This window comes from Pipistrellus hanaki, assembly GCF_964339955.1.
Source record: "Pipistrellus hanaki genome assembly, chromosome: 4".
Lineage (NCBI taxonomy): Eukaryota > Metazoa > Chordata > Mammalia > Chiroptera > Vespertilionidae > Pipistrellus > Pipistrellus hanaki.
This window is the reverse complement of record NC_140506.1, coordinates 89,852,467-89,865,156: the sequence shown is the minus strand read 5'-3', so window position 1 is coordinate 89,865,156 and position 12,690 is coordinate 89,852,467. Positions and strand designations below refer to the sequence as shown.

The 12,690-nt window shown below is 46.3% G+C and overlaps 1 protein-coding gene across 3 annotated transcripts; it reads right to left on the bottom strand.

Annotated features, from left to right (window-relative positions):
* Nucleotides 1-14: 14 nt before the first annotated feature.
* On the bottom strand, nucleotides 15-12,330 carry LOC311621937 (uncharacterized protein C16orf90 homolog). Of its 3 annotated transcripts, XR_014794898.1 has the most exons (4): nucleotides 12,174-12,326; nucleotides 3,137-3,490; nucleotides 379-2,728; nucleotides 15-112 (listed from the first exon to the last, which is right to left on the bottom strand). XR_014794898.1 is itself a non-coding variant. In XM_084882530.1 (3 exons), the coding sequence occupies exons 1-3, from the start codon at nucleotides 12,214-12,216 to the stop codon at nucleotides 2,571-2,573; spliced, it is 555 nt and encodes a 184-aa protein (XP_084738656.1). In that variant the 5' UTR covers nucleotides 12,217-12,330; the 3' UTR covers nucleotides 356-2,570. The 3 variants fall into 3 exon arrangements, 2 of the variants coding, with proteins under 2 accessions (XP_084738656.1, XP_084738655.1); XM_084882530.1 differs by lacking the exon at nucleotides 15-112 and having other exon boundaries at nucleotides 356-2,728; nucleotides 12,174-12,330; XM_084882529.1 differs by lacking the exons at nucleotides 15-112; nucleotides 379-2,728 and having other exon boundaries at nucleotides 2,896-3,490; nucleotides 12,174-12,330.
* Between the last annotated feature and the right edge of the window lie 360 nt (nucleotides 12,331-12,690).

Here is a 12,690-nt window from a genome sequence, read left to right as displayed (position 1 = left end):
ATGGCTTCCAGGTAAGAGGACTGGTTGTTTTGTTCATTTATCCTGCCAAACAATGCAGTCCTGGGGAAGAGGGTCTAGAGTTGCAAAGCACAACTGGGTTCGTTCGTTCGTTCTTTCTTTTTATTTTTTTAATATAATTTAATGATTTTTTTTACAGAGAGGAAAGGAGAAGGATAGAGAGTTAGAAACACCGATGAGAGAGAATCATCGATCAGCTGCCTCTTGGAACCCCCCCCCCCCCCCACAACCCACCCACAGGGGATGTGCCCGCAACCAAGGTACATGCCCTTGACCGGAATCAAACCTGGGACCTTTCAGTCCGCAGGCCGACGCTCTATCCAGAGCCAAACCGGTTTCGGCTGGGTTCTTTCTTTAAACTCAGAAGATCCTCAAACAGCTGCCCCCATTTGTTTAGGAGTCTCCTTGGCCAGCCTTAGGCCTTGAGCTGGGGCATGTCCTCTGGGGGTCACTATCCTGGCTTAGGGAAGGCTCGATAGGTGACACGATGCGATGGTCAGATAGGAACCCTGGGCCGGGCACCTTGCCACAGGAGCCTGGGGGGACTGGGACCTTTGGTCCAGGGCACCTCATCATGGGAGCCTGCGGTTGGCAAGTCTGGAACCATGTGCTCCCAGCAACCTCTCCTTGGAGCTTCTGACCACCCTGGGGTATGGAGTCATGCTAGTCGCCCCATTAGACAGATGAAAACTGGTTCAGGGGCCGGCAGTTACCCAGGAGCCACGCAGCTCTTGAACAGCCCCTCTAAAACCTGTGTGTGTACTGCTCCCTTGATGGTGGCACATCAGCCAGACGGCCCTCCCCGAAATGGGCCTGAGGCACCTGAGGAGCTGGGTGTCAGGGAGCCCATGGGGTTGTATGGAGGCTGGAGGCATTGAATGTTTCAAGGTCAGTGAACTGGCCTGGTCTGAGTCCTAGCAGCATCTAGTGCTGTGAGTTACACCCTTGCTAATTGAGGCAAATAACACCTTGTTTAATGGGTCAGCTTCAGGATTGAGGGGTGACTCCTTGGGGCCCTTGGTTAGTCATTGGCCAAGTATTAACTTGCAAGGATGGGTAGGGCCAGGGGTTCTGGAGATCATTGCCCTAAAGGTAACTGCCCTCCAACCCTTCCGGCTTCAAGTATAGGCTCCAAACACCCTGGCCATTCAGGGAACGGGGTGAGGATGCCCTGGGTTGGTCCGTGTGCATTTCCCACAGTGTCTGCTTGTTTGAGGCCCTGGGTGCTCCTTCACCTCATTCCCTGTCCCCAGCATGCCGTGGCCATGGCTTTCCCACTTGTCAGCCTCTGTGGAGTGCTTTTCAAAAAAGCTTTGGGAGGCTTAAGGAAGAATGGTTTGAAGACCAACTCGGCTGTAGCAGATGTCCTTCCTTGGGGGAAAGACTAGGCTGTGATTTGTCTGCCCTCCACGCTTCAGCAAGGGTGGCTCGACGGGCTGAAGGATGCACTCCCAAGGTGGTTCAGAGGTCAGTGGCGGCCTCCCCTGTGTGGGTTGGTTGCCCACCGTGTGGGGGCTCTATGTGGATGCTGATCCCCCGACACACACACCCTGGAAGCTACTAAGCTTCCTTCATGCCAGAAGTGACGCCAGTTACTCCTACCACATCTACTGGCAAAACAAGACCCAGAGCCAATCCCAAGTTAAGACATGAAGTAATACACAGGCCAGACCACCGGGATGTGGCCCTGTGGAGGCCACCACAGACTGGACTCGGATCTGGACCCTGGGGGCAGACTGGAAGGAACCCAGCTCTCCTGGTCTCCAGAATCATAGCCACTATCACGTGGATATGGCAGCAGCCCCCCAAAGGGGCTTCCAACCTGGGCTGCCTGGACTGGAAGTGAGCCAGACAGTGAGGGTCACTGAGGCCAACCTTGGTCTTTCCATCCTGACCCCACAGGGCTGAGGCCTAGCCACACAGACCAGGAGTGATCCTACCCCCAGGGGATACTGGACACTATCCGCAGAGACTTTTGGTTGTCACAGCTGGAGGAGGGAGCTAGCTGAATCTAGTGGGTACAGGCTGCTTTCACTGCTAAACGTCCTGCAACACACCTGATGGCCCCACTACGAAGAATGATCTGCTCCCAAATATCAACAGGGCCAAGAACATGGGAACTTGCTCTCAGAACACAGGCGCCGAGGGGCTGTTTCTCCGACTGAACTGGCTGATGACAGACGGAGGGACACGGTGTGTGTGGCTTTGGCTTTTATTGAGATCAGACCAGCAGGCTCCCCCGTCTCTTCGGGAGCCCCTCTCTCCACTCAGCCCGGCCTCCCAGGTACAGGCGGTTTACTTGAGTTGGAGCAGGCTGCAAGGGCATGCCCAGGCTTCCACCTTTTTTCTGTCCCTCCCTCAGGACCTCCTCCTCCCTCCCCTCGAGTTTCCCCAAGGCTGGCCCAGGCTCTGGTGCTGGGCGTCTGCAGGTGTCACCATCTGGAGGGGCTACTGGTGGGGCTGAGCCCTTCCTCTCCGCACCTGCCTCCTCCGCCACCTCCTGGATCATCTTCCCCTCCTGTCCTGAAGCTGTGAAAACAGCACTCGGATCCCTACGGCCTCTCCAAAGCCCCAGAGCAGATCCTCTTGCACAATGGACAGGTGGACTCCTCTGAGGCCTGCCAGGATCTCTTGGGCCTGAACCCCAAGCCTTCATGGGTACCAGGCTGGGAGGAAACACCCTTGGCTGGATCCATGCTGGAACTGGGTGCTAAGGAAAGGGGGAGGGAGGAGTTACTTGGGAGGCTGCCAGCCTATCTTATCCTATGGTGTCTCCCCCCACCCCCCCCACCCTACCCCCCCCCCCGCCCCGTCTCCAGAACCTGACATCCTTTAAAACAGGAGTGGAAGTGGGGGAGGGTGTCTCTTTAAAGATAATCCATGAGGGAGGGAGGAGGAAGAGAAAACATGGTTTAAGTTCTCCCATCTAACCCAAACCATTTCACTAATGGGGAAACTGAGGCCCAATCAGAAGTGGGGGGGCCTGTCAGTTGCAGAGAGGGGACAGAAACCCTGAGGCTTGGGAGTGGAGAAGGGCCCATCTGCATCCATCTCATCTCCAACCCACCCCATCCCTGGAAGGGTCTCTCCCTCCTGCATCCCCTAGACGGGTGCTCACCTGTATTTCCCAGGCTGTCCCTGGGCAGCTGAGCTTCCAGAAGGGCTGAACGGTGGCTGTTACCTGGGTTCAGAGTACCCTGTGGCAGGTCCAGGGGCCAGGCCAGGCCCTCAGGCCACGGGAGGCAGCTCCCAGCCATGAGCCGGCCCAGCCAGTGACTCTCACACTGGCCAGCAGGCTGCATGTGGCCCGGTAGGTAGAGTGCCAGGCCCCGGAGGTGGCGCAGCCGGAAGTTCTTGGGCTTGCTTCCCTGGGCACTGGGGCACTGCTGCTGCTGGGCCCCCAGCCCTCCTTCGTAGATGTTGGATGGTGTGTCGGGGTGACTGGGGAGTCCTTGGGCCCAGCTCACGGAATCTGCGGAGGGGAAAGCAGGAGGGTGGTGGCCACAGCAGCCATGATGGGAGAACAACTCATCACATGCTCATCTGATGGGCTCCATGTCAGCCTGCCAAACCTCAGCTTACCTGTCAAATGGACTAAATCCTTGCCTCCGGCCTCCCCTGACCCAACGTATTAATCCTCTTTCCTCTCCCAGTCAACAGGATGTCTGAGAACCCTTAGCCCTGGCACCAAAATTTAGGGCTTCAAGCCCTCCTGCCATTCCCCCCCCCCCCCTTTTTCTTTTTGTTAATCCTCACCTGAGGATATTTTTTCCATGGACTTTTAGAGAGCGTAGAAGGAAGGGAGGAGAGGGGAGAGAAGAGGGGAAGAGAGAGAGAGGTAAACGAGATACATTGATCGCCTCCTACAGGCGACCCAACTGGGCCGGCGCTTGAACTTGCAACCCAGGTACGTACTGTTGACCAGAAATTGAACCCATGACCCTTCAGTGTATGGGCCTACGCTCTAACCACTGACCATACTAGCTAGGGCCTTCTACCCATTTGTTTTTTTACCGCTACCCTAGATCACTCTGGTACCAGAATAGATATTTCACAGGGGGTTCAGAATCTCAGTCCAGGTCACACGTCCTGGACCAGTGGCCATTCCCCTCCCATGTGTACATGTCCGAGTGGCTTCGGGCCCCGGTCAGAGCAGCAGGACATCTTCCTTCCTGCCGTTCTTTCCCAAAGCCCCGCACCTTCTCTGATGTGCAGCTCAGAGAACGCACAGACCAAGGCTTCCATTGAGGGCCAGGTTGGTGGGGAGGAGTGGCTCAGCCTTCTGTGCAGCAGGGCTCTGCTCTCCCCTGCCTAGGGGGTGGGTCTGCAGGTTTCCCTTAGCAACCAGCTGTGTGATGTCACAGGGAAGCCTTCCTGAACCCCTGAGTTAGAGGTAGGACATGCCCTGGACAGAGACAGGGTGGGAGGAGAGCAAGGGAAGGGGGCAGAACCCAAGAGGAGGTCCCTGGTCCCTCTGGCTCGGGACAGGCCATACAAAACAGACTCAGCTCTTGCAGGCTGAGGAGTCACTTCCAGAGGTGACCTCATGGGAATCTCAGTTTCCTCATCTGTGGTTGGGAAATGAGGTTTAGGGGTACAGACTTAGTGAAATCTGGGTCAGTGCTTTGAGAATGCTGATAAGGTGGTTCTGAGTGGGTAAGTCACAAGTTTGTTTGTTTGATTTTTATTTTTTTTATTTTTTTAGTCACAACTTTTTTAAATGTCCATTTCCTCATAAGTAAAGTAAGGGTATTGTGTTGCTCATAAGAAGTGTGAAGAAATGCTGTGGAGAAGCTATAACTCTCATATACTACCATGTTTCCCCGAAAATAAGACATCCTCCGAAAATAAGACCTACTTACAGGTTTCCTTCTGAGTGAAATATAAGGTATCCCCCCTGAAAATAAGCCCCCTCCCCAAGGCTCTGTCTCAGAATGCTATTGCTAAACATGAGAGATTTGGTCCACTGATTCTGAAAGAAATGGAATCACAAGAAATTCACCAGGAAATTCAGGAATTGGATTGTTATGATGATGTTCCAGAAGATGATGACATGATTGTCATTGAATAAATGAGTAAATTCTTGATACTGTAGGATTCAGTTTGTCTGGTTTGTGTTGACAACTATCGTACTGCCTTACCGTATACAGGTAATAAATTTCCTTTATTTTCATTTAACAATAAATGTGTACCATATTCTTCTTCATGGAAAAATAAGACATCCCCTGAAAATAATACCTAGTGCATTTTTGGGAGCAAAAATTCATATAAGACACTGTCTTATTTTCGGGGAAGCAGGGTACTAGTAGGAATGTTAAATGGCATCACCACTTTGGAAAATAATTTCTTAAAAAGTTAAACTTTCAAATAAAAGGCATCCAAATTGGCAAGGAAAAAGTAAAGCTTTCATTATTTGCAGATGACATAACTACATATATAGAGAAATGATATTAGAAATAGTAAATTCAATAAAATAGATACAAAATTAATATTCAGAAATCAGTTGCATTTTGTATACTAATAATGAACTATTAAAGGAATTAAGGAAGCAATACCATTTACAACTGCATAAAAAAGTTCTTAGGGATATATTTAATCCATGAGTTAAAAAAAGCTATACTTGAAAAATTATAAGACCTTGAAGAAGATACAAATAAATGAAAGTATATACATGGATAGGAAGAATTTAACATAGTTAAAATGTCCTTTTTTTCTAGATCAATCTATAGTTTCAAAGCAATGCCTATCAAAACACTGAGGGCATTTCTCACAGAACTGGACAATCCTAAACTTTGTGGAACCACAAAAGACCCCAAATAGCCAAAGCAACCTTAAGGACAAAGTGGGCTGTGCCCTCCTGGAGCGCTCCCATGCTTTCCCTTTCCTTATTGCCCCAGGCATGTTACCTTTGCCTTTCTTCTAAGCTATAAAGCCCCCTTTTTTGACTCTATAACTTGTTTCCTGAGCCCACACAACCCAGCTGACTCACTTTTTCTACCTCTGTGACCTAAATAAACTTCCTTGTAAAAGAAAACAAAACCCACAAATTTGGAGGAGGTATTGTGCTACTTGATCTCAAACTGTACTACAAGACTATAGTAATCAAAACAACATTGAAGTGGCATAAAAACAGACACACAGATCAGAATAGAGAGCCCAGAAATAAACCCACATCTATATGGTCAATCTATGACAAAGGATGCAAGAATATACAACGGGGTAAAGAATATCTCTTCAATAAATGGTGTTGGGGAAACTGGATAGGTATATGCTAAATATACATATATATATATATATATGCCTAGACCACTTCCTTATACTATATACAAGAATAAACTCAAAATGGATTAAAGGCTTAAGTGTAAGACTTGAAACCATAAAACTAGAAGAAAACATATTTGGCACTGCTCTTAGCAAAAATTTTCTGGATATGTCTCACTTGGGCAAGGGAAACAATCCAACAAAAAGTAAATTAGTCTATATCAAACTAAAAAGTTTTTGTGCAGCAAAGGACACATCAACAAAAAAGACAACCTACTGAGTGGGAGAAGATATTCACCAATGATACATCGATAAGGGGTTAATATCCAGATATAATGAACTCATACAATTTAGCACCAAAAAGATTTAAAAATGGGCAGAGGAAAAGATTTAAACATGCCTGCATAGGCATTTCTTCAAAGAGGACATACACGTGGCCAATCCTATATAATAAAAGCCTAATATGCTAAGTGTCCAGTCATCTGGTTTTCCGTTCAACCAATCCAAGTGTAATATGCTAATAATATGCTAAAGCCACTCAACTGCTTGTTATGATATGCACTGACCACCAGGGGGCAGACAGTTGACTTGTCGACCAATCACTATGACATGCACTGATCACCAGGGGGCAGAAGCTCCGACTGGTAGGTTAGCTTGCTGCTGGGATCCGACTGATCAGGACTGATATGGGCTGGACACTGGAGTCCTCCTGTGGTCCCTTCCCAGCTGGCCAACGTCCCATGTCCCTCCCCAGCCCCAATCGTGCACTGGTGGGATACCTTGGCCTGGCCTGGCCTGTGCTCTTTTGCAATCTCAGCTGAGGGACATCCCCAACCCTTGAGTGCATGCACCAGGCCTCTAGTAAGATGTAAGAAAAGATGCTCAATGTCACTAATCATAAGGGAAATACAAACTTAAACTACAATGGGATGTCACCTCACAATTGTCAAAATGGCTATTAATAAATCAACAAGTGTTGACAAAGACTTGGGGGAAGGGGCCCTTTGTGCACTGTTGGCATTACAAATTGGTCCAGCCACTATGGAAATAGTATGAAGTCATCAAAACTTAAAAATAGAACTATCATATAACCCAGCAATTTCACTTCTGGGTATTTATCCAAAGACATCCAAAATACTAATTTAAAATGATATATGCATCCTATGTTCATTGCAGCATTATTCACAATAGCCAAGATATGGAAGCAACCTAACTGCCCAGTGATAGATGACTGGATAAAAATGTGGAATGTATAGGGGAATATTAGTCAAAAGAAGGATGAAAACATAGATGGACTCAGAGGGTGTTATGCTAAGTGAAATAAGTCAGACAGAGAAAGACAAATGCCATGTGATTTCACTTATGTGGAACCTAAAAAACAAAATAAATGAACTAATGAAACAGAAACTCATAGATACAGAGAACAAACAGAGTAGCCAGATGGGGAGTTGGGTTAAAAAAAAAAGGGGGGGGGGCGCTTATGTACAAATTGGCAGTTATAAAATAGTCATGGGAGCCCTGGATGGGTGGCTCAATTGGCTAGATTGTCATCCCAATACACCAAGGTTGCAGGTTTGATCCCTGGTCAGGACACATACAAGAATCAACCAATGAATGCATAAATAAGTGGAACAACAAATAGGTGTTTCTTTCTCTGTCTCTCTCATCAGTTTTTAAAAAGACATAGAGATGTAACATAAGCCTAGGGAGAATAATATCTAATTGTGGTGTCAGGTGGGTACTAGACTTATTGGGGGGATCAATGTCTAATCCTTATGCTATACACCTGAAATATTGAATGTCAACTGTAACTGAAAAATTAATGTGAAACTTTCAATTCTATCAATTCACAGATAACATGATTTTACTAGTGTATAGAGAAAAATTAGTCTACACTCAAAATTATTTGAGACAGTCAAACTATTAGAGCTAATAAAGTTCAACCAAGTTGCTAGATATAAGATAAACACAAAAGTTGTATTTCTATACATTGGCAAAAGAACAAAAAGAATAAAATGAATAAATTTCACCAAGGAATTGCAAGATAACACTGAAAACTACAAAACATTGCTTAAAAAAAAAAAGAAAAGAAAAGAAAGAAAGACTTATAAAATGGAAAAACATTCCTGTTCATGAGTTGAAGGTTTACTATTGTTAAGACAGCAGTACTAAGTGATCTACAGATACTTTGAAAATCCCAATGGCCTTTTATGCAGAAACAGGAAAGCTGAGTCTAAAATTCATGTGGAATTATAAGGGAGCCCAAATAACCAAAACAATTTTTAAAAAGAAGAATTTACATTTAACCAAAATAGTATGGAACCAGCACAAGGATAGACATCACAACCAATGGAACAGATTAGAGAGACTAGAAATAAAGCCATATATCTATGGTCAATTGATTTTCAACAAGAGTGCCAAGACTATTCAAAGGGGTAAAGATTTTCTTTAACAAATGGTCCTGGGGCAACTGGATAGCCACATACAGGAGCCCTATCTCACATCAGAATACAAAAGTTAACTCAAAATGCATCAAAGACCTAAATGTAAGAGCTAAAACTATAAAACTCTTAGAAGAAAACATAAATCTTCATCATCTTGGTTTTGGAAATGAACTGTTAGATATGACAAAACTACAAGTAAAAGAAAACATAAATTTGACTTCATAAACATTTAAAATTTTGCTGCTGCAAAAGGCACTCTCAAGAAGTAAAAGCTGCTGGGATCAGTTTGGCTCAGTGGATAGAGCGTCGGCCTGTGGACCAAAAGGTTCCGGGTTTGATTCTGGTCAAGGCATGTATCTTGGTTGCAGGCATCCCCAGTAGGGGGTGTGCAAGAGGCAGTTAATCAATGATTCTCTCATCGATGGCTCTAACTCTCTATTCCTCTCTCTTCCTCTCTGTGAAAAATCAATAAAATATATTTAAAAAAGAAAGAAAAGCTTATAGAATGTGATAAAAAAAAATACTTGCAAAACATCCTACGCAATAAAACAGTAATATGCAAATTAACCATCACTCCACTACAGCCACAAGCCATGCCCACAAGCCATGCTCACCAGCCAATCAAAATGAGTATGCAAATAAACCCAACCAAGATGGCTACAGCCACAGAGAGCAGGAGGAAGGCTTGGGTTTCCGAGGCAACAGAAGCCAAGCTTTCCACCTGCCCTTGCTGGCCTAGGCCTCCACTCAAGGCTACAGTTTCAATTATAGAAGGTAAACAAATCCAAACAAAAATGGCTGCTGCCATGGAGCAAGCAAAAGGCTTGGGTCCACTCCAGGCTACAAAGTTTCAATTGTAGAAGATACATAAATCCCAGATACCAGGGCCTCCCCTTGGGTCGCCAGGTGGGGTGGCTGGTCTGCAAACCACCACAGGCCCCTCACTCAGGCCACCCTATGCCCCAAGGGAACCTCCACCCTGATCCGGGACAACCTTCAGGGCAAACCAGCTGGCCCCCACCCATGCACCAGGCCTCTATCCAATCTAATAAAAGAGTAATATGCAGATTGACCATCACTCCAACACACAAGATGGCTGTCCCCATGTGGTCAAAGATCCTGTCCCCATGTGGACACAAGATGGCCACCACAAGATGGCCAGCAGTGGAGGGCAGTTAGGAGGCACCAGGCCTGCAAGGGAGGGCAGTTGAGAGGGACCAGGCCTGAAAGGAAGGGCAGCTGGAGGTGATCAACCCTGCATGGGAGGGCAGTTAGGGGTGACCAGGCTGGCAGAGGAGGGAAGTTGGAGGCAAACAGGCTGGCAGGTGAGCACTTACACATCAAGCAGGCTGGCATGGAAGTGGTTAGGGGGTGATCAGGCTGGCAGGCAGAAGCGATTAGGGGCAATCAGGAAGGCAGGCAGGTGAGCAGTTGGGAGCCAGCAGTCCTGGATTGTGAGAGGGATGTCCGACTGCCAGTTTAGACCCAATCCCACTGGCAATTGGACTTCCCTCGAGGGGTCCCAGATAGGAGAGGGTGCAGGCTGGGCTAAGGGACAACAACACCCCTTCCCCCCTTTGCCTCTAGTATATCTGGAAAGTGTGTAGTATGCAGAATATACAAAGAAGTCTTGTAATTCAACAACAAAAAGACAACCCAATTTAAAAATGAAGTTGAATAGATATTTCTCCAAAGAAGATGCACAAACTGTCCACAAGCACAAGAAAAGATGCTCAACAGTATTAGTCACTAAGGAAACACAATTTAAAACAATATGATAATTACTTCTTACCCATAAGATGGATATATTGTAATTAAATTTAAAGAATTTGAGAAATGTGGAGAAACTGGAATCCTCCTACACTACTAGTGGGAATGTAAAATGGTGGAGGCAATAATGTACAAAAGTTCAAGTCGGTACATATTCTTTGGAGCTGTTCCCACTGTCAGGCTTTTTGTTGTTTGTTATTTTAGCCATACAAATAACTATCTAGTGATATGTTATTGTGCTTTAATATGCATTTTCCTAAGGACTAATAACATTGAGCATCTTTTGCTTTGCTCATTATTTGCCACATATCATCTTCTTTGAACTGTTTACATTTTTTGTCTACTTTTTAATTGGATTGAGTTTTTAGAGTTTGCAATGTATTCTGGGAAAACTTTTCATCAGATAGTTTGTGAATATTCTAAATGGTGGATTATCTTTCCATTTTCTTTGTTTTGTTAATATTCACCAGAGGGTATTTTCCATTGATTTTGAGAGTGTGGAAGGAAGGGGAAGGGGAAAGAGTGAGAGGAAAAACATCAATGTGAGAGAGACATGGTATTGGTTGCTTCTTGCACGCACTTGGGCTAGGGATCAAGCCTGCAACCTGGACTGGAATTGTACCCTTGACTGGAATTGAACCTGGGACACTTCAGTCCTCAGGCTGATGCTCTATTCACAGAGCAAAACTGACGAGGGCTAGTCTTTCATTTCCTTAAAAGTACCTTGTCCAACTGGCGAGGCTCAGTGGTTGACCATCCACCTATAAACCAGGAGGTCAGGGTTAGATTCTGGTCAGGGCACATGCCCAGGTTGGCAGCTCTATCCCCATTGAGGAGGGGGAGGGTGTGTGTGCAGGAGGCAGACAATCAATGATTCATTCTCTCATCAATGTTTCTCTCTCTCTCTCCCTCTCCCTTCCTCTCTGAAATCAAATACTTTTTCAAAAAGTGTCTTGAAGAGAAGTTTTAACTTTTAAAATATATATATATTTTATTGATTTTTTACAGAGAGGAAGGGAGAGGGAGAGAGTCAGAAATATCGATGTGACAAAAACATCAGCTGCCTCCTGTACGTCCCCTTCTGGGTAGGTGCCAGCAACCAAGGTACATGCCCTTGGCCGGAATCGAACCTGGGACCCTTGAGTCCGCAGACAGACACTCTATCCACTGAGCCAAAACCAGTTAGGGCAGTTTTAGCTTTTTATAAAGTCCAGTTTACTTAAAAAAATATTTTTTTGGTGTATCTAAGAAATCCTTCTTAAAGCTTTCCCCTAACTTTTCTTCTAGAAACTTAAAAATACCTTATTGGGCACTTGATATAAACAGTAGTTTCTTGTAAGGTGACAGTTTTAGGTTTTATATTTAGGTAATTATGAAGGTTCATTTATTTGGGTTTCCAATTGTTGTTTCAAACCTTCTATTGAAAGACTATTCTTTCTCCACTGAAGTGCTATGTCACCTTTGTCTTACTGACCATATAGGTGTGGATGTATTTGGGAGTTCTCTTTACCGTCGGTGCATTTATGTGTCTGTTACTTTGCCAACACCAATACGGGGGGCAGGAGACATCCCAGCGGTTGGCAGTCCCTCCTCTCCCATCCTTCCAAGCTCAGCTCCCTTCATCTCCCAGCTCTTCTTTCCACCTGTCTTCCACCAGAGCAGCCGAGGGAAGGCTCTCACCTGAGGCCCCAGGTGATATGGACACGAATTGGGGCACGGTCATCACCCTGGAGCCTTCCCGTCCCTCAACAAGGCGCACAAACACTCCCCAAGGAAAGCACGGTTACCAGGACAACCGCCGGCGCGCGAGGACCCAGACCGATTTCCGGCCTGTTGTGAGAACAAGCCCGGTGCGCATGTGCAATTCTAGACCTGACATCCTTTCGCGATACCGCGGTCAACCCTGGCATTCCCTCTGAAGTTCGGGATTATGCCCTATAAAGCTGCGGTCTGTCTTCGGGGGCTTCTGACGCACTCACAGCTAGCAGTTTACACACGCCAGAGAGAAGTGTGCTGGGCAAGGGATACCCAGCTTCGTGACAGTACCGTACATTCTTTAAAAAGGAATTGAGGAGGAAATGGGAAGCAGTATGTAGGACGCCTAGCATAGTTTCATAAACATAGTAGGTGCTTAGAACGTGCCAGCCAGTGTCAAATGTTTCTCTGCAAGAGAGATGCCCTGCGGTTTGAATCTCCC

What these genes read in the sequence shown, in the direction of transcription:
- LOC311621937 (XM_084882529.1), bottom strand. Translation starts at nt 12,216, where the DNA reads ATGACCGTGCCCCAATTCGTGTCCATATCACCTGGGGCCTCAG. An exon ending in CATATCACCTGGGGCCTCAG is followed by an intron (nt 3,491 to 12,173) that starts GTGAGAGCCTTC and finishes TCCCCTCCGCAG; the next exon opens with ATTCCGTGAGCTGGGCCCAA.